A 19,939-nucleotide genomic window follows, 5' to 3' on the forward strand; every position below is an offset into this window, starting at 1 on the left:
ACAAAAACGAAATACCTCGAAGTACAGAAAAACTAAAGGGGTAGTGTTTTGACAGGAATGTCCCTTGCAGGGTAAACAGAAGTGTTTCAAAGAACGGGGTGCTTTACTGCATAAGAAACTGGTATCCTAACTTATTTCCCTGGTGTCCTGCTAATCTACCATGTGAACAAAGGCCTAGATTTGTCTCCTGCAATAAGACTCAAGGACCTGCCCTGTGACCTGCAGGGGCAACTCAAGTGAGTCCCCATAGTAGCCAATTAACTCCTGTCCATTCCCTAGATCATCATGTAAACCAACGTTACCAGCATACCATGTTTTGAAAAGGAGTAGTGAGATTCAACCCTTTTCTCGCTGACAGAGGGTGTTCTACTGAGCCCTCTCGTGCAATGGTTTACTGTTTTGTAAAACCCAGAATCTTGCTCTGCACTCCGAGTGCATGTGTAGTACATATGGTAGTAGTACTCCATGTATGTGATTCTTAGTACTGGGGCTATTGGATCCATTTTGGATGCTCTGTATTAGCATGGCTCATGATGGAAGATGAGCTAAGCTTTCCCAGGCAGGGGAAGCATATTTCCTGCATTCATGTGGGAGGGTGCTGGCCCAGTATACAGTTAAGGAGAACCTCTGCCATGCGGCAGAAACTGGTATGCTCCTGTCTTGCTGCGACAAATGTCAACAGTGGGAAACATGGGGACTAGCTTGCATAGGGACTAAACACTGAATGTGTGCCAACAAGTCTGCTGTGCTCGCTAAGACTTTTGCACCAAGAAGGGGTAAAGAGACATTAAGCTGAAGTTGTGGAATCCACATGCAAGATAAATAAATCCATCTGAACCGGTGCCTGATCTTGACTAAAACCTACAGTGAAAATGTGGGATACTGGGACGAAGTGGGTGTAGCGCGTCACTGTCATTCGCAACAAGGTTTTCATCGCCAAGCAGCCTGTGACTGCTCGACTTTGCCACCCTGAGAGTAAAGTGTGGAATGGGTAGTACTTGGCATAGTTTCCAGAGAATTAGTAGGACAGACTATATGACACCATTGGCAAACTGCCTCAACCACAACAGGTTAGGCCAGCAGCCTTTGTCTGCCCTGTGTTCCCACAAAACACTGTCTAAAAGGAGGCTTGCAAACATCACCTATAGGTTTACTATTCCAGTATACCTTTCTTTCTAGGAGTTATCTGGTTACTAATCTGATCACTATGTATTTAGCTGCCATATTTGAATGGTTTGCAGGCTGCTAATCACTCCACTACCAGGGATATTCAGACAACATATATGGCCCCTTCATGACATACAGTAACACCAGTTCCCGGCCCCATCAGAATTAAATTGCGCACTTACACAGATTTCAGGTGTTCAGGCGGGACAACAAAAAAAAACTAGCATTTAAAATGCAATAGGTCTCGCATTTGCAAAAGTTAGAGCTATTGGCATCGTAAATGACAAACCTTTTAGGTGTTGGTTTTGAAAACATAAATAAATGGCATTGTCATTTACAATGCCAATAGCTTAATCTCACAAATGCGAGACCTATTGCATTGCAAATACTTATTACAGAACGGCATAAACAGCAACAAATTGTCGAACCCTAGCAATTTTGGAAGCTACCAATACAAGGGTGTCTGATTTCTGGCGAGTTCTAAAACAATTACAGCCACATTGCTATGGCCCTTTGATATCCCCAACCAGCCCAGGCTTCAAAAGGTTCCAACAGTACAGATTCTGGAGACTAAGCCTAAACACCGACAAGATTCAGGTACACAAACACACTTCTATGGCACAACGGAAAGGAAAGGCGTCCCCTGCAGTGGCCTGGTAAGCAATGCTTCGGGCCCTGGCACTTTTCTATTTACAAATTAAGCACTGTATTACCAATACATTGTGGGTGAAGTGGGATCTGAGAGGAATAAAGACAGTAACTTTACTACATTTTTTATTATAACACTTTGGAGCACTTTTCTGCATATTAAATATCTGGTGTTAGTTAAGCTTAGTAGCTGTAATGGCGCTCAATGTACTGACACCCCTCCCCCTCGTAAGCACAGAAGGCTGAACTAATTTTGAGTCAATGTGAACCTGTAACTTTTAGATGTACATGAATATTAAAATTACTGAGCAATCGCGCAGGCTACATTTCTGGAAGTGCAACCATGCTAGGTTTGTTCAACCAATACTAGACACTGCCCCCCTTACCTAATAAAAAGGTAGACCCCCCCTGACCTCCCCACCCCCCAAAAAATTTTTTTTTTTTTTTTTTAAATCGATAAAAACATATCTATAAAAACTGTTTTGTTTTTTTAAAAGATAACACTAACCATATGCCTCCATCTGAAAGGATACCTCCCTGCAACCCCTTGCTTTCTTTTGTCCACCAATGCAATCTATCATGTTTCAGAAGAGTACACGCACCAGAAGGATGTCAGAAACCCTAACTGCCAAGGGATAATATGGACAACTATTATAGTCAAATATGTAAGATGCCTTGTAGGCTGCCTAGAACATCTTACACTGCAGAATATAAACAGGAAAGGCATGTGTGCACCAGACAGTGGTATATAATAAAAAATGCTAATTAGGGAATGGGCTACAGAAGTGCTCTCACTTCCTTTCGAGTAAGAAGGTTACGGTGCATAAACACTGGTATATAATGCCGTAATATTTCACAAGTATTTTTCAATTCGACTTTATTCTGTTAAAAAATTAATAACCATAAAAGTACATAAAAACAATTCATAATACTACATCATAGTTATTATTAAAAGAAATAATTAAAACCACAAGGTTATTGGCAATGCAAATATGGGTACAGTATGCAGTAGATTTAAGAACATACGTTGAATTAAAGTGCAAATTGATTTACGTAATCTAAAAACATTACTAAAATATTCCGAAATGGAAGCTACAATAAAAATAACATCTAATTTCTGAAGTTCTAAAAAGGCGGCGCAACATCGTCTAACTTTCATTTCCTTTAAAATCGGTACAATCAACTTCACAAGTAAATGCTGTTACAAGTGAATTCCAGCAGAATGGGGAATAACTGAAGATCATTTTTTTACCAAGCGGAATTCCACACAGTATTTTATTTTTTTATAGGGATTAATGGTAGGAGGGAAATGTGACGGATGGCCTGGGGTCGGGTCGGGCATCTGGCAGGACTTGATAAGAGGAAAGAAAGCTGATTTGTGGGTAAGTATTACATACTCCCCGTTTGCTGGAATGGGGTGAGGCAGGGGCCAGTAAACAGAGCAGGGATGCATTGTATAAACAAGCATTTACAATACAATGGTCTCAGCCTTATTAAAGGTAGAGCTCTTGCCACTGCGTACTGCTCGTGAGTACGCCACCCCCTAGCAGCTTCACCCAGCCTCATCCTCACGTCTTGCCTGTGGTCCGTTTGCCCCCGGCTCAGTTGTCTTTACTCAACCCACGATGGGGAGTGATCAGCGGGGGGCTGGGGCCGAGGCGGAGGGAGAGGAGGGAGCAAATGGCAAAACTGCTTCAGCGCCCTGCGTCCCGCTTGCGGCGGGTCCTCGGCCTCCTCCTGCTTCGGCTACGGTCAAAGCAAAAATGCGGCAAGTTTGTTCCACAAGCGAAAGCATCCATTGGGGCCCTCTAAAATGAGGCCAATGCGAAGCGAGAGGGCATGCTACAGATCTGCATTTTACAGCGCATCCCTGTGCCTATGATCATAGTGCCCTGAGAAGAAAGTAGGGGTTAATACATTTAATACGAAATGTTCGTGGCTAAGAAAAAAGAGACCGGGTTTACCCAACAGGTTTCACCAACATGATGAAACTAGCGAGCTCCGCCATGAAAAAAACGGCACAAACAGGGAAAAAATTGGCGGACGCAAAGCTCCGAAAATTTCGGAATCGGGGCGGGTTTTGGCGTTCTGAGTGATGGGTGACGGCACAGTCGAAAGAACGCAAAAAAACACGCCCACGAATCCGAAAGACGGGGCTTTATTGGAGTGACGCCTGTCTCCTCCAATGGCTGGCCTCCGTTTAGGAAGCCAGCCAATGGAGGAGAGCGGAGGAGAGAGGCGGGTTCAAGCCCCCATACTCCAAATCATTAAATCTCCTCCCGGAGACTGCGCAAGCGCAGCCTTCGGTCCTCGACCTAAAAAAAAACCACAGAAACTGACACAAACACAGTGAGAACACATGGCAGCGACGGGGTGGGTGGGGGAACTAGTTGAAAGGGGGCTCAAGTAGAATAAAAGAAAGGCATGCAGCCCCCACCCATATACACCTGAGGCCCCAGAAGGAATAAAATAAAGCGCAGCGGCGGTTACTAAGGTTTCAGTCCCAGCATGGGCAAGAAAAATGCTAATTAGGGAAGTGGCTATAGAAGTGCACTCCCTTCCGAGTGTCTGGGCAGCCAGTGGGGGCTGGGGGAAGTTGCACATGTCCAGCCTGGCAAGGCAGAAAACAGGAAAGGGGAATTTGTGAGCAGAGAAGCGGTCTCCGGAGGCAGAGAAGAGCTGCAGCTGTTCTTTCCAGCTCCCCCTCTCCGTTCCTATGGTGGTTGCCAGAGGATGGGGAGATGGAGTGCCCGCTCTGCCTGGCTCAGTGCTGGAGGGGCACGCAGGAGGCTCGGTTAGGCTTGCTCTCGCTGAAGGCCGAGCTGGGAGGAGGGTACGGGAGGGAGGTGTGATGGCTGCGGGGCTCCTTTCCATCATCGGGGGGGTGTGGGGGGTTGATGGGAAGGAGCTGCACCCATGTAAGTCTAACACTACCATATAATATGCAAAAAAGGTAAATAAATATTTTCCTAAGCATTAGTTAACAAAAAAAGCCCAAACCACAACACTATTTTTAAAACTTGCACCACTGTTCTTTGCCCGCATCCATACCGAGCACGTGCATCTCCATAAACTGTAAATAGAGCGAGTGTGAAAGATAAAGTTAGGCAGAGATTAAGAGAGGGGTGGGCAGAGACAGAAAAATATATATGGAAAGAGGAAACGAGATAGGAGAAAAGAGAAAGGTATACATACAGAAAGAGAGCATGGCATGGACTGTCCAAACACCAGTGGTGCGCGCGCACCACAGAGGGGCGAGGGAGCGCGGCAGCAAAGCGAACACACGCTAATTATAAACACGTTTATAATTAAAACCAGATGCCGCTGCTGCGCGTAACAGACACCAATAGGCCATGGGTGGATAGATTTCTAAAGGTAGCTGAACATGCACCCACCTTTCACCAATTACGAGCTGTCTTTTTAAAAAAAGATGCAGGCAAAAGCTAATTGCAGCCGACAAAAACAGAAGCACACGCACGAGTGTGTGGTCAGCATTCAAAAGCCCCTACAGAAAGTCTCGCAAGCAACGCATGCACGCTGCTACAGGCTCGACATAAAAAGGGCTTCGAATTAAAGACCTTTTTACAGGCCACTCGTAACAAGAGCTTAAGAGCATCAATATGGATCACCTGTTAAAATGTCTATTAGTTCACACAAGCTAGTGATTTTTTTGAGACTGCAAAACATTTTCTTCACCAGGGAATTACTCTGTGGAAATATGGCAGTTTGTGCTACAAGAAAAAGGCATAGGAGACAAACAGGAGAAAGCCACCAAGAAGCACAAATTATTTGTAATGCTTCGTGGCCTTGAAGAGCCACTGGCTCACAACAAGCATTTAGGAAAAGAGTCAGAAAAGAAAAGTGAGGTATGGTGTCAACGTTGTGGGAATCTTCCATTAATGCGGTTTAAAGAGAACCACTGAAGACTGCCAATTGATTGAGAACAGACCACTCATTTTTGGCAATAGGGAAATTTCATGCATCTGTACCACAAACTCCTTTAAGTATTGATTTGTTGATGTAGTAGCAGAGTAAGGCAAAATAATTTAAATAAGTGCACCTTACCCATTATCATCAATTTCACAGTGCGTTTTTTAATTTAACAGATTATATTCGTCTTGTTCTCCCTATGCCAAGCCTATCAGCTAGGAAACTTTCTTGCAGGGTGCCCCAGTGCTCCTCGTTGAGCTCTGTTATTTAACATCTATATGGCAGCAGTGGTAAAATTAACAGAATCTTTTGGCCTTAAAACGATTTCTTATGCAGATGATACACTGCCTATTTGCCCCTTTGCAGTAGTTTAGAGACCCAGCAGCTATGCAATGCAGAAAATAAAAAACAGATATTTTTCTGTTTGGTCATCTGGACGTGGAATGGCTGTCCAGATGGTTTAAAATGTGGCAGCCCACCTGATGTTAGACATTCTGGGGAGGACGAATATCAGTCACCAGTTGTGAGAGCTTCACTGGTTCCCAGTCACAAAGGGGATTCTTTTCAAAGTTCTCAGGCTCTCTACCAGCAGGGGCCCAAGTATTTGATTAAATAAATTAAGCACCCTTTTCCATCCAGACCTGCGCTCCGCTTCTGCGGTGTTAGTCACCATTCTGAGGTTTCACACTCACAATGTGGAGGGAGGTCCTTTTTTGGTGGTGTCTGGTGGTGAATAAAATAAGCTTCCGCTTTATCTCCGCTCCATCTCTCATGAGCGGTCCTTTCACAAAGTGTTAAACTTTTTTTCAGCAAAGTAGCAGGCTTACTGGTTCTCACAATCTGGAGCTACAGCATTAGGACACATCTTGGAGTAGCGATGCGCTCCACAAATTTCATTCATTCTTCAAATGTAACCATTCAGGCTCCTTTTGCAGCATTTTATAGGGTTCTCTTTTTATGGTGTTAGAAAGAATCAATATCAAAGTCATTATATACTTTAGTTTAAAGAAGAAGGACATGCACTTTAATATAAACAGAAAGAAAAACAAAATCGTACCTTTTCCATGGTTTCCAAAACTTCAACAGTGGATGGTTTGGCCTGTGTAGATAAGAAAGGAGTTTAAAATAGACTGCAATTATACTTACAAATAATGTAAAATGCATATGAGGACTATGTAAAACGTGAGGTCGCATAATAAGGCAAAGAGGGTACGGCCGTGGTCTGTATATATAAGGAAATGGATAGCGGCTACTGGCATAAGCATGCTCTGGTAAAATCCTGGACAGATGGGGCCAGACAGTGCAAATCTTGTTAAAGGAGAAAATTAGTTACTTACCTGTAACTTCAGTTATCCAGTATTGGTATCTTTCATAGATTCACATGCTTAGAATCATCCCCGCCGACGAGGTGGGAGTCGCGGTATAATAAAAACATATACATAATAGTCATAAAAACATTATACAATAAGCTACTATGGATAGCGAAATCACTACATTAGCCTATCTTAGTCTTTTTGCAAAAAGAACTAAACTTGGAACACAGCCAATCAGGCTGAAGCCCCCTCCTAGAACCCTCCATAGAGAGGTAAACCCTCAGATAGCACTAGTGACAGTAAGTATGCCAGGTAAGCCTCTCGCAGGGTGTCGCATGTGAATCTATGAAAGATACCAATACTGGATAACTGAAGTTACAGGTAAGTAACTCATTTTCTTATCCAGTATTGGGGTATCTTTCATAGATTCACATGCTTAGAATCAGAATAGTTAGCAGCAAATAATCCTAATTTGTATAGTGGATGGTGGGTATCATAAGAAAAAAAAAAAAGGAGATACCTCGTAAAACCAATACAGCAATGCAATACAACATTCTAACCTAATAAGGGAAATAATCATATACATATGTAACAATACACCATATATAGGTCAACATGTAATGATATAATAACCTCCTTACAAAGGCTTACCTTGGTTAAAAAGTTTTCGTAACACTGCTTGACCCACTTCTGATTCAGCCTCTGTCGCCAGATCAAGACAGTAATGCAGTGTAAAGGTGTGCACATTCTTCCAAGTTGCAGCACGGCAAATCTTCTCCAAAGGTACTCCAGCAAACAGAGCAGTAGATTAGGACACTGCCCTTGTGGAGTGAGCCTTAGGTTTCATAGATCAAGGATGTCCAGCTTTAGAACGACAGAATTGGATAGTAGATGAGATCCAGCTTGCAATAGTGGATTTTGTCACAGCCGTTCCTGGCTTTTGACCACAATAGGAAATACATTATTGATCAGATTTTCTGATGGACTCAGTACGGGAAATATAGAATTGTAGACACCTTTTAACATCCAAGATATGCAAGGATTTCTCAGCAGAAGACAGATTTGGAAAGAAAGAACGCAGTATAACAAGCTCATTAAGAAGGAATGTAGAGGGAACCTTCGGAATAAACATTGGATTAGTTCGGAGGAGGACATAATCATTGGTGAATTTCAAATACGGTTGCTTGATAGTGAAAGCCTGAATTTCACAGACTCTCCGAGCAGAGGTGAATGCCACTAAAAGTGATGTCTACCAGGAGAGGTACTTAAGGTCAGCTTTATGAACAGGCTCAAACGTAGGTTTCATGAGCTGCTGTAACACCAGATTAAGCCTCCATTCTGGAGGAGGAGCTCCAACGGGTGGAAAGGTTCTGAAATGCCCCTTTAGAAATTGTTTGATCAAACGATTAGAACAAAGGGATGCCGCTCCTGCAGAACGTCTGTAGGTAGAGATGGCGGCTAGATGCAACTTTAACGATGTAATCATAGGACCAGACTTATATAATGATAGAAGATAAGGCGAAACTTTATCTGGAGAACATCTTAAAGGATGAATATTCTCGTCACTGCACCAAGAGCAGAATAGTTTCCTTTTCAAAGCATAAGTCTTTAACGTAGAAGGAGCTCTTGCCCTAGCAAGAATCTCTACAATCCTGAGGTAGATCTATCTCCTAGAATTCTGTGAATCCAGAAACCATGTATGAAGATTCAATTGGACTAGACGAGGATGAAGAATCTGGCCCTTGCTCATTGATAAAAAGGTCAGAACTGCAGGAAGGATGTATGGTCTGTGTTTCAACAGTAGGAGAAGCTCCGTGAACCAATGCTGACGTGGCCACCGCGGAGCAATGAGAATCATGTAACATGGTTCCACCTTGAGTTTGTGTAGAAGTCTTGGGATCAACGGAAAGGAGGGGAAATGCGTACGCAAAGATCCCGGTCCATCTCATCATGAAGGCGTTCCCCCACGAGCTCTTCTCCTGTTCCCAACTGGCAAAGAATAGGCACTTCCGATTGTTCTTGGGTGCAAAGAGATCCAGAGTTGGTTTGCCCCACATCTGAAATATATGTTCCACCACGGTTTGACCCAGCTCCCTTTTAGGACAGGACTTCAAGGTCCTGCTCAGAGTGTCCGCTAAAGTGTTGTGAATCCCTGGCAAATGCTCCACCTTGATTTTGATATTGTGAGACAGCAGCCATTCCCAAATGCTTTGAGCATCTTGAGACAGAATGTGCAAACCGGTACCTCCTTGCTTGTTTAGATAATGCATGCAAGCGGTGTTGTCGGTTCTGATAACAGTTGACCCTTGGAGCCTTGGGAGAAGAGACTGCAACGCTAGCAAAATGGCTCGAAGCTCCAGAAAACGGATATGCATTTTCGCCATAGCAGCGGACAATCTTCCTCTTATGCAAAGATCTTGAAGGTGTGCACCTCACATTTCTTGCGAGGCATCTGTCGTGAGGATGAAGTCCGGCATGGAAGGCAGAAAAGTGAGCCTGATTGAGCCCTTGGAGCGCAGCCATCAGACAAGCGCTTCTCCAATAACTGGAGTTATTTCCACTAGGTCGTCGAACGACCCAGAGATATGCAGCCACTGAACGTCTAGAGATCTGCAGCCACTGAACGTCTAGTTCCTCTTGAATCGGCCCCATACTTAGACGGGTGTGAGGTACGAATTGACAAATTCCAGGGTGTGCCCAAATTTGAGAATATCCAAGACCCACTTGTCTGTGGTTAATCTTTACCAATTTTTGAGATGTTGGGATACATTTGGAATCCTGTAAACAAGATAAGGCAGATCTGCTGCAGGTGCTTAAAAATGGTCAGTGTTTTCTAGCAGATGTCTTCTGTTCTGCTGTCTATAAGCGGCAGCTGAGGGGTTTCTTTAGGACGCTTACCAATGTTATCAAGGCGCCTCCCATCCTTACCCGGCGGTGCGGTTACAGGAATGGATGTATTCCAAGACTTACGCTGGGCTGCCTGTAAAATAACGGAATCTGGTCTAGGGTGTCCAGACAGGCAAGCAGGAGAATTTTCCAGTGCTTTGTACTTTTGATTGATTCTAGGGAGAATCGCAGGCACTGAAAATTGAGTTCATTATCTTCGTTCCTTCTTTCCAGATATGATCGATTATAGGGATAGAACATACAGATTTCCTACTCTGGTCTTTAAAATCGTAAAGGAAACAATCAGTTGCTGCCCTTCCCATAATTTTATGAAAACCTCCAATATCTTCAGGAGGGGAATCTACTACCTGAGGAACTGGCGAGGATGGCGTAGGAATCAAATATTCATCCCATTCATCCACAGTTGTGGGTGAGTTTGGTAATTCCCTATCTTCAGCCACAGTATCGCCATCTTGAAATAATTGTGCAGGTACGACCTCCTGAGGTACAATGATCGGAGCAGAAGGACCAGCAGTCTGCAAAACCGTAGGCATAGTAGATTGTGTTGGAACAGGCGCTGTTGGTGGAAAGCGTGTATGATAATCCCTCAACATAGCAGTCATATCTTGCATCAAAGCTATAGGCATTTGTACCATAGGTTCCTGCCGAAACGACACGAGGACCTCGCACAGATTCACAAAGCTCATAGTGCTCTTCCTCATCATCATCCTCCTGATATTTAAGCCGGAGTTGAGAAGGGCTACGTGCGGGGCTAAAAAGTCCATCATCGGACTACTCCAGATACTGACTTAGGAGGTAAGGGTGAAATATGAGAAACGTCCTGGTAATAGTTCCTTTGAAGATGGGAATGACGACGATAATTTTGAAGTCAAAACTGGCATAATCTGAGATGTAGGCCTTTTACGCTTCAGCGTCGACTAAACGTACATAGATGGTGAGCAAGTATCGGTAGGAATAGCCATAACAGAAGATCCCATAGACGTTGTAATTGTTCAACTTGTAGACCGAAAAACCATAGTCTACTAAGTTGTCATTGACGTCTAAGCCGCTGCCGTCATCGGTGGACTGGTTGACGGAAGTAGAATGGTCGTCGACGGTGGACTCGTCGACTGGAGCTGTATCATAGTAGACAGTCGACTGGTCGACGAGAGTTGTATTATCGACATCTAAAGCGTCGACGTCATGTGTCCAATCGGCGATGAAGAAGGCGTCGACGAGATTGGCCTAGTCGACGGAGATGAAATAATAGTCAACGGTGCCGTCGTCGACGAAATGATAGTAGACTACGGAATTTTCTTAGTCGACAAATCACTCACCATTTGAGGAGATTTCATCGTGGAAGGTGCTTTTGACGTCGACGGGATCCTGGCAGACCCAGAAAGTTTTCCGCTGTTTTGAGGCACTTTCATTGAAAGAAGAGTGACCAGTCCCATAGTGAGGCTTCTTCAAGATCTTACTCTATCGCTCAGGGGGGGGGGGGATCATCAGATCTCTCCCTCTTCTTGGCCAGAGGGGTGGACTCCTGAGGACTTCCATTGCCATCATCTCCTGAAACTACATCAGATGTAGCCTTCAATTTTTCCAGCCAAACCAGCAGTCTTCCTTCTCTGTCCTTCAGAGTCTTGGCCGAGATGGTTCTACAAATTCTGCAGTCTTTAACCTTGTGTGCTGGATAAAAACAAATACATTCTTTGTGGGGATCCTCAAAATGTAATCTTTCCTTTCCACACGAAGAACAAGGCAAAAACAAGCTTTTCTTTGAAGAGTCAGACATATCTATTCACAAAGGTGAAGAAAACTGAGCAGAGCTCAGGGAGACTCCCAGTCACACGACGTGCAGTAGAAAATCTGAGGGTTTGCCTCTCTGTGAAGGGTTCTAAGAGGAGGCTGCAGCCTGATTGGCTGTGTTCTGTGTTTTGGTTCTTTTTGCAAAAGGACTAAGATAGGCTAATGTAGTGACTTCGCTATCCATAGTAGCTATTATGTATATGTTTTATTATACCGCTAGACTCCCACTTAGTCGGCGGAGAGGATTCTAAGCATGTGAATCTATGAAAGATACCCCAATACTAGATAACGGTATACTACACTAGAAAGGGCTACTTAGGCTGGGAGTGGGTCACCGGGAGGCTTAACATAGTTATTTGAGGTCTAGGGACATTCCCAACAAGGTCATGTCTTGCAAAAATATTAAGAGGCTACGAGAGGAGTAATCTTTATGCAGTTGCTCTTAGTATTGTCACATAGTACTGTGTAGACCATGGGGCCAATTAGGGAGTGCAAACACTGCCTGTGGCCAGGTAGGGCTGCCCCCACTCATTACATCCCCATATAAAGATCTCCCTGGCGTAAGTCTGAGTTCAGCAACCACCTTCTCCTCCCTCCCCCCCCCCCCCCCCAAAAAAAAAAAAACTGAAGGCCTTTTTTGTTCTGAGGAAAGCACCTACCCGTGCCTGGAAGACTGCTTTCCCCAGTGTCCTGTGAGAGATTCCCTGGTGTTTTTTTGGGGGAGTAGAAGGGGGGGGGGGGGGGGGGGGGGGGAGGGTCCCTGAGGTGGGCAGGCCAGAGAATCACTGCCCTGCAGCAAAACACTTCCAAGAAGGCTACTCTGTCTCTATTGTAACAAACCTGAGTCCTGCAAAGATGGGACCCAGGCTATGACCCAGGAAGCGTTCCTACACATTTTATCAGCTTCTGGACAGGAGGCTTAAAAAAGGGCCGGGGTCGAGAGTGTGGGTGTATTTACTGGCGCTCGCCATACAGGTGCCCTGTAATAAAGGCAACAAGGGGGGTGACAAGTTACACCCCACGTACCAGGTGCGCACACAAACTCATGAGCCAACGCTCCACGCCTGAGGGGAACCGCTTAACTGGTGGCTCTACCTGCACACGTCCGGAGTAACGGGTGAAAGCCCCTACGCTGCTGGCGGTATGGCGCGACCTACAGCGGCACGACATGCTGCAGAGCAGACGTTCAGTGACTGAGGAGAAAGGCACACCGGCCCACTTATACTGCCATCCGTGCCCCGTGCGTCTCGCCCCCCTACTGGCTCCAAGGCTTCGCGAGGTAGCAACGCCGCTGCAGCCCTGCCTGGGGAAACTTCCACTTGCACGCCTGTGTACGCTCTTGCTCAAGATTCCAGGCAGCTGCAGAGGGTGACCGTCTGCACCTCTTGCGGCCCAACACAGTCTGATTCGCTAGTGCAGGGTACCTTAAGACTTCCTGTCAGTGCAGTGCCACAAGGAAAAAACAAACGAGCATTAAAAATGCACTAGGCCACGCCTTTTAATAAGTTAAAGCCATTTGCTTTGCTATACAATACCATTAGCAAAGCAAATGGCTTTAACCTAATCAAAAGCGTGACCGATTGCATTTTCAAAGCTTGTTTTTCTTGTTTGCAATTTAATGAAAGCTTTTACAGAGACAGTGAAAGTCGCAGCATGTGGTGTACAAACCACAACATGCTACTTTTAGCACCTAATGCAGGGCGCACAATAGATTGTGGTATTGATGAGACTAAGAAATTAGCCTTTGAAACAGTAAAGAAAGTACTGGAAGGGCATGTGTCTGGCCCGTGGAAAGTAAGTAGTAAGGCAAATATTTACCAGTGAGGGCGTCTGATATTTGGGAATGCATGGAGTATGAAAAAGGTATAATAGTTGCTGCACACATGATAAGTTTTGTACTACTTCAAAAAATGCATTTTTTGTGACCGCATTTTGTGTAAGCCTGGGCAAAGCGCTACGCTCGCGTAGTTTGCGCTACTTCGCACTACGCGAATTGCACGTAGCACAGTGCAAACACGTGTAGCGTAGTGGTCATTTTTTGCTTGCTCTCGGTCCTCAACGTCAAGTTGGCGACCGCGAGCAAGCAGAAAGGACATCCCCGCAACAATTTTTCCTCGTTCGCGATCAGCAACATCAAGATGCCGATCGCGAGCGTGGAAAATAAACCTCCCGGTGAGCTTCTCAACGCGGGGAGGTCAGGTTTCTCATTGAGAGTGGTCGTGTATGCTCGCGATGAGAAACTACCAGTCCGCGTTGAGAAAGCTGCTGTTAGAGTAGAAATCTACTCGAGCTGCAGAAAACTACCGCTTGCACTGTGCAAGAAGCAGTTTGCACTGCTTGCACAGTGCGGACAAGCATCCGGCACTGTGCAATCAGTGCGAACAGTATTTTGGACAGTGCACTGCGTAGCTTGACGTAGCACTACTTCAAAAACTACGCCCAGGGTTAATGTTATACACTATTTATTAAGGACAAAATTGAAATGTTGCCTCAGTCTGTTTCTTTGTATGTAGTAGGCAAAATTCTTTCCATCTTATAGTATAGCGATAATATTACGGTCGGATTTGAGAGCACTGCAAAAAGGCAGTGTACGAAAACACCAGCTTAAACTATTGCGTGACCTAACTTGAAACAATGGGGTAAAGTTGAACAATAAAGTGGTATGTACATTTTAGAACCAACAAACTTGAAATAAAACGCTGCAATATGGGCAAGTATAAACGCCAAGAACATATGAGAAGGTAAGTAAAAAAAGACTAAACCGCCGCGATATGATGAACGAGAGTGAAATGAAGTTGGAAGCAAGGAGATTGCAAACAGCGAACACAAAACAATGTAATGCAAATGCTACTTACCAGTATGCATCTGTTCTTCGCATGTAGGGCTGCTGACATTCATGTGCATAGATCGCCGCCTAGTGTTGGGTTCGGATGATTGCACATTGTTGTCCTGGAAGAGTCTTCGAAGTATCACGAGATAGGTGGCTCCTCCCCTGGACGACAGTGCGCATGGGCATCGACTCCATCCCCAGATTGTTTTCAGCCATTATGGCCAAGATGGAGTGAAACTCAGTGAATGATGACCATGCCATGAAATTATATGTGAACACTGCAGCTGCTACAGGCGCCGGGGAGGAGGGCGGGCGATATGAATGTCAGCAGCCCTACATGCCAAGAACAGATGCATACTGGTAAGTAGCATTTGCAGTTCGAGGCATGTGGGCTGCTGAATTCATATCTGTGCATAGAATACATAGCAGTCCCTCCATTAGCGGCGGCCGCCTGTGCCAACTGCAGCAGTTTGGAAAAGTGTCTTGAGAACAGCCTGCCCTACAGCTGCCTGCTGTTTGGAGTGCACGTCTACACAGTAATGCTTGGTAAATGGGTGTGTGGTAGACCATGTGGCTGCTCTACATATGTCCTCTAAGGGAATGTTTCCAAGGAAAGCCATAGAGGCCCTCAACTTTCTGGTGGAGTGGGCTCTTGGTGGAATGCTAAGAGTGCGTTTTGCCTTTGCATAGCAGATTTGAATACATTTGACGATCCACCTAGCAATACCAGCCTTGGAAATAGGGTTACCTTTGTGATGTGGTGCAAAGGCAACAAAAAGCTGCTTAGTTTTCCTAAAATCCTAGGTCCTATCAATGTAATACATTAGGGCCCGTTTAACGTCAAGGGTGTGGAGCATCCGCTCCGCCAGTGACTCTGGATTTTGAAAGAAAACCGGCAACTCAATGGTTTAGTTGATGTGGAACTGAGACACAACCTTGGGTAGAAATTTAGGGTTAGTGCGGAGCACTACCCTGTTGGAATGAATTTGGAAGAAAGGCTCTTGGATTGAGGGCTTGCAGTTCACTAACCCTCCGTAGCGATGTAATTGCTACAAGGAAAGCCACTTTCCATGTCAAGAATTGAATCTCGCAGGAATGTAGTGGCTCAAAGGGAGGACCCATCAGTCTTGTAAGAACCACATTGAGGTTCCATTCAGGAGCTGGTGGAGTCCGTGGCGGAATGACTCTTGAGGCCTTCCAGAAATGCTTTGATGGCAGGCACCTTGAAAAGTGAAAGGTGCTGTCTATTTGAGGTATGCGGCCATCGCAGACAGGTGAATGCGAATGGAAGTATATGCCAGATTACACCTGTATAGATGGAACAGGTAACAGATGATGTTCTGAATAGAAGCATCTAGCGGATCAATGTTGTGGTTTGCGCAATAGATGACAAACCGCTTCCATTTCGCCGCATAACAGGCTCTAGTAGTGGGCTTCCTAGCCTCCCGAATGATGTCCATGCAATTGGGAGGAAGGTTGAGGTAGCCAAACTCTAGGACTTCAGGAGCCAGATCGCCAGGTTGAGCTGTTGCGGTCTGAGTGCTGAATGTCGCCATGGCTCTGCGTCAGAAGGCTGGGTGTGAGATGCAGCCTTTGATGCGGTACCACTGATAGTTCCAGAAACGTGGTGTACCATGGTTGGCGAGCCCAAGTTGGAGCAACCAGGATGAGAGTCATCGAGTGCTGCCTGAGTTTGCGTGCCACCAGCGGAATCAGAGGTGCTGGGGGAAAAGCGTACGCAAATCTGCCTGACCAGTTCATCCATATCGCATTGCCCTGCGACTGTGGGTGTGGGAACCTGGCGGCGAAGCTTTGGCATTTTGCGTTCTCCCTTGTGGTGAACAGGTCTATCTCTGGATGACCCCACCTTTGGAAGTACGGTTGGAGTACTGATGGATGTATCTCCCACTCGTGCATTTGGTGGCTGTGCCTGCTGAGCATGTCCGCCATCTGATTGTCTTTGCCTGGGAGATGCTCTGCCATGAGGAAAATGTTCCTCTGAATGGCCCACTTCCACATGCTCTGAGCCAGATGAGACAGCTGCGGAGAGTGTGTGCCCCCCTGCTTCTGAATGTAGTACATGGCCGTCATGTCCGTCCGGATCAACATGACCTTGTTGCACAGATGTACTTTGAATGCCTTTAATGCCATGAAGATCGCCATCAGTTCCAGTACATTGATGTGCATCTTCTTATGCTGCTGCGTCCATAGTCCCTGCACCGTGTATTGGAGTACATGCGCTCCCCATCCCTGGAGAGAAGCGTCCGTTGTCCGGATAATCTGTGGCACAGGCTCTTGAAACAGTCGGCCCTTGCAAAGGTTTCGTGGATTCCACCAATGCAGAGAGTTGTATGCCCGACCGGTCACCAACACTAGGTCCTTCAATTGCCCGTGAGCATGAGTCCACTGACGTGCTGAGCACTCCTGAAGCAGACGCATATGTAGTCTCGCGTGCGGGACTATGGAGATGCAGGAGGCCATCACGCCTATCAACTGCATGAACACTCTTGCTGGAGCGAGTGTTGAGGTCTGAATTTTTGGATCAGCGACTGAATGCTGCTGACTCACTGAATTTGGCTGTGCTGTGGCCGCCAGAGTGTTTATGGTAGCACCCAGATACTGCCGTATGTGGGCGGGCTGGAGATGGGACTTTGGGTAATTCAGTGAGAACTCCAGATCGTGCAGAAGATGAATGGTGTGGGACACGTGGTTGGCGCATTGCTGGGCCGACTTCGCTTGAATGAGCCAGTCGTCCAGATAGGGGTAGACGTGGATGTTTTGACGTCTCAGATGCGCCGCCACAGTCGCTAGGCACTTTGTGAAAACCCTGGGCGCCGTGGTGACCCCAAAAGGCAAAACCTTGAACTGGTAGTGCTGGTTTTGGATGGCGAACCTGAGGTATTTTCTGTGTGAAGGATGTAGTGGAATGTGGAAGTACGCATCCTTCAGGTCCAGAGTCGCTAGGAAGTCCCCTTGCCGAAGCAGTGGGAGAACCTGCTGCAGCGTGAGCATATGGAAATGTTCTGATAGAATGTAAAAATTGAGCGGCCGGAGGTCTAGGATGGGCCTGAGGGATCCGTCCTTCTTTGGAATCAGAAAGTACAGGGAGTAAACTCCTGCACCTCTTTCCTGTAGGGGCACGAGCTCTATTGCCCCTTTTTGCAGCATGACGTTGACTTCTTGCTGCAACAAGTGCAAGTGCTCGCCTGACATAGGACGTTTTTTTGGGGGTATGTTGGGTGGAGTGGATGTGAGCTCCAGACAATAACCGTATTGGATAAGAGTTCTGACCCACCTGTCCGTGGTGATGGACTTCCACACGGGCAGGAACTGCTGGAGTCTCCCCCCGACCGGTGTTGCGTGGTCGGGGGGCAGTGACAAGGCGTCACGGTTTGTTGGCGGTGGAGGACCTGGAGCTGTTATTTCCACGTCCTCTGCCTTTGGCGTTGTTGCCACGGTATCTACCCCGACCTTTGTTGGTATAAGAAGTTTGGGTGTTGCTCTTGTAGAATTGTGTTGACTGTGAAAGTTGACCCATTGAGGCGCCTCTATTATTGGAGCGACGAAAGGAACCACCCCGAAACTGCAAGGCACCCATAGACTTCGCAGTGTCGGTGTCCTTTTTCATCCTCGAGAGTGGTATCAACCTCGGGGCCAAAAAGGTGGTCTGGGTTGACCGTCTGGTTCAAGATGGTAGTTTGAATGTCTGGCTTGAACCCGGATATCCTTAGCCATGCATGTCTACGGAGTAGAACGCTAGTGTTAATTGCTCGCGAGGCAGTGTCAGCCACGTCTAGAGCGCACTTAATTGAAGCATTGGTGATAAGCTTCCCCTCCTGTATCAACATCTCTGCTGCTTCCTTATATTGATCGGGTAAGTGCTGTAAAAGGGTCTCTAGAGTATCATAGTGTGCCCTGTCATAACGCGCTAGTAGCGCCTGTGTGTTGGATATGCGCCATATGTTGGCTGCCTGCACAGCCACCCTTTTCCCAGAAGCCTCAAATACTTTTGATTCCTTGTCTGTGGGAGGAGCATCACCCGTAGTTTGTGAGTTGGCTCGTTTGCGTGCATTGGAGACAACCAGGGAATCCAGAGGCAACTGTCCCTTGATATAAGTAGGATCAGTGGGCGCTGCCTTGTACTTCTTGTCGATACGTGGGTTGATGACTCTTGCCCGGGTGGGCTCCTTGAAGACCTCAGCCGCATGTTTCAACACCCCTTTTAGCATTGGCAAAGTCTTTGACACCTTTTCAGTCTCTGAAAAAACTGTAAAGAGGAAGTCGACGTCCACTGGGTCAGCATGGAGATCGACGTCGTGATTGGCTGCCGCCCTTTCAATGAGGGCATTGAAAGCTGCAGAGTCCTCTGTTGGGGAATTCTTGGCTGAAAAAAGCTGAGGCTCTTGTCCCGAATGCGGGTCCCCAGGATCACCACCAGCAGACCATGGTTCAGTCACATCCTCTGGGTCTGAGTAGACGGGATAGCTATACTCATCCTCGTCGTTGCCGTCACCCTCCTCTACATGTGAATGAGAGGGTGAAAGTTCCTGTGCCTATGGTGATACGGGCTCCATAGAGGCAGAGGCACCAGCAGAGTCCATCTTTTTCTTGAGTGGAATTTGGTAATGCTCCAATTGTGGTTAAGGGGTGATCTTCCTCTTAAGGAGAGAGAGCTTGCCCGTGTTGGCGTCGATGAGAACTTCCTGACGCTCCTCTTCTGCCAGCGGTCGTTGCCGTGGGCTCGGGACCACTAACGATGGCTTCGGCGTCGAAGACACTTTCACGGGCACTCCGGCCCCTGGTTTTGCTGTGAAAGCTTTCAGCGCCATTTTTGGTGGCAAAGTGAACAGAATATATTTACAACAAGGGGTGGTGAGGGACAGAGTCTCTGAATTAAACAGAATACTCTCACCCAGTCAAGAGATCAGGGCTAGATCCAACACCGTTTTTTAGCTCACTGCACCATCCCAGTTTCAGAACCTGGCTGTATGCAAATTAGTCTGTTCCTGTCCCAGTGCATGATGGGAACAGGGCAAACCAAACTACAAAAGCCAATTCTTACACTGGGAAGGAAACAAGCTACCGGGGACCGGTTTCTGGCATTTCAGCCTCTTCGGCCCGGCTTGCTTGAATCCTGATGGTGCAATGAGCAAGGGACTCACATCTGAGTATACCCTTCCACGCTTAGGGTGGACAAAAATATTTACAACAAGGGGTGGTGAGGGACAGAGTCTCTGAATTAAACAGAATACTCTCACCCAGTCAAGAGATCAGGGCTAGATCCAACACCGTTTTTTAGCTCACTGCACCATCCCAGTTTCAGAACCTGGCTGTATGCAAATTAGTCTGTTCCTGT

General features: G+C 46.3%; 1 protein-coding gene across 2 annotated transcripts in view; it reads right to left on the minus strand.

Moving 5' to 3' along the window:
• Positions 1 to 19,939, minus strand: part of LNPK (lunapark, ER junction formation factor) — a 646,398-nt gene that overhangs the window by 518,311 nt on the left and 108,148 nt on the right. For both annotated transcript variants that reach the window (XM_086956173.1, XM_086956174.1), the window contains exon 3: positions 6,803 to 6,844. In XM_086956173.1, coding sequence (XP_086812299.1) covers positions 6,803 to 6,844 — 42 coding nt within the window. The remainder of the gene's footprint in view (positions 1 to 6,802; positions 6,845 to 19,939) is intronic.

Source organism: Lissotriton vulgaris, chromosome 2_1 (genome assembly GCF_964263255.1).
Source record: "Lissotriton vulgaris chromosome 2_1, aLisVul1.2, whole genome shotgun sequence".
NCBI lineage: Eukaryota > Metazoa > Chordata > Amphibia > Caudata > Salamandridae > Lissotriton > Lissotriton vulgaris.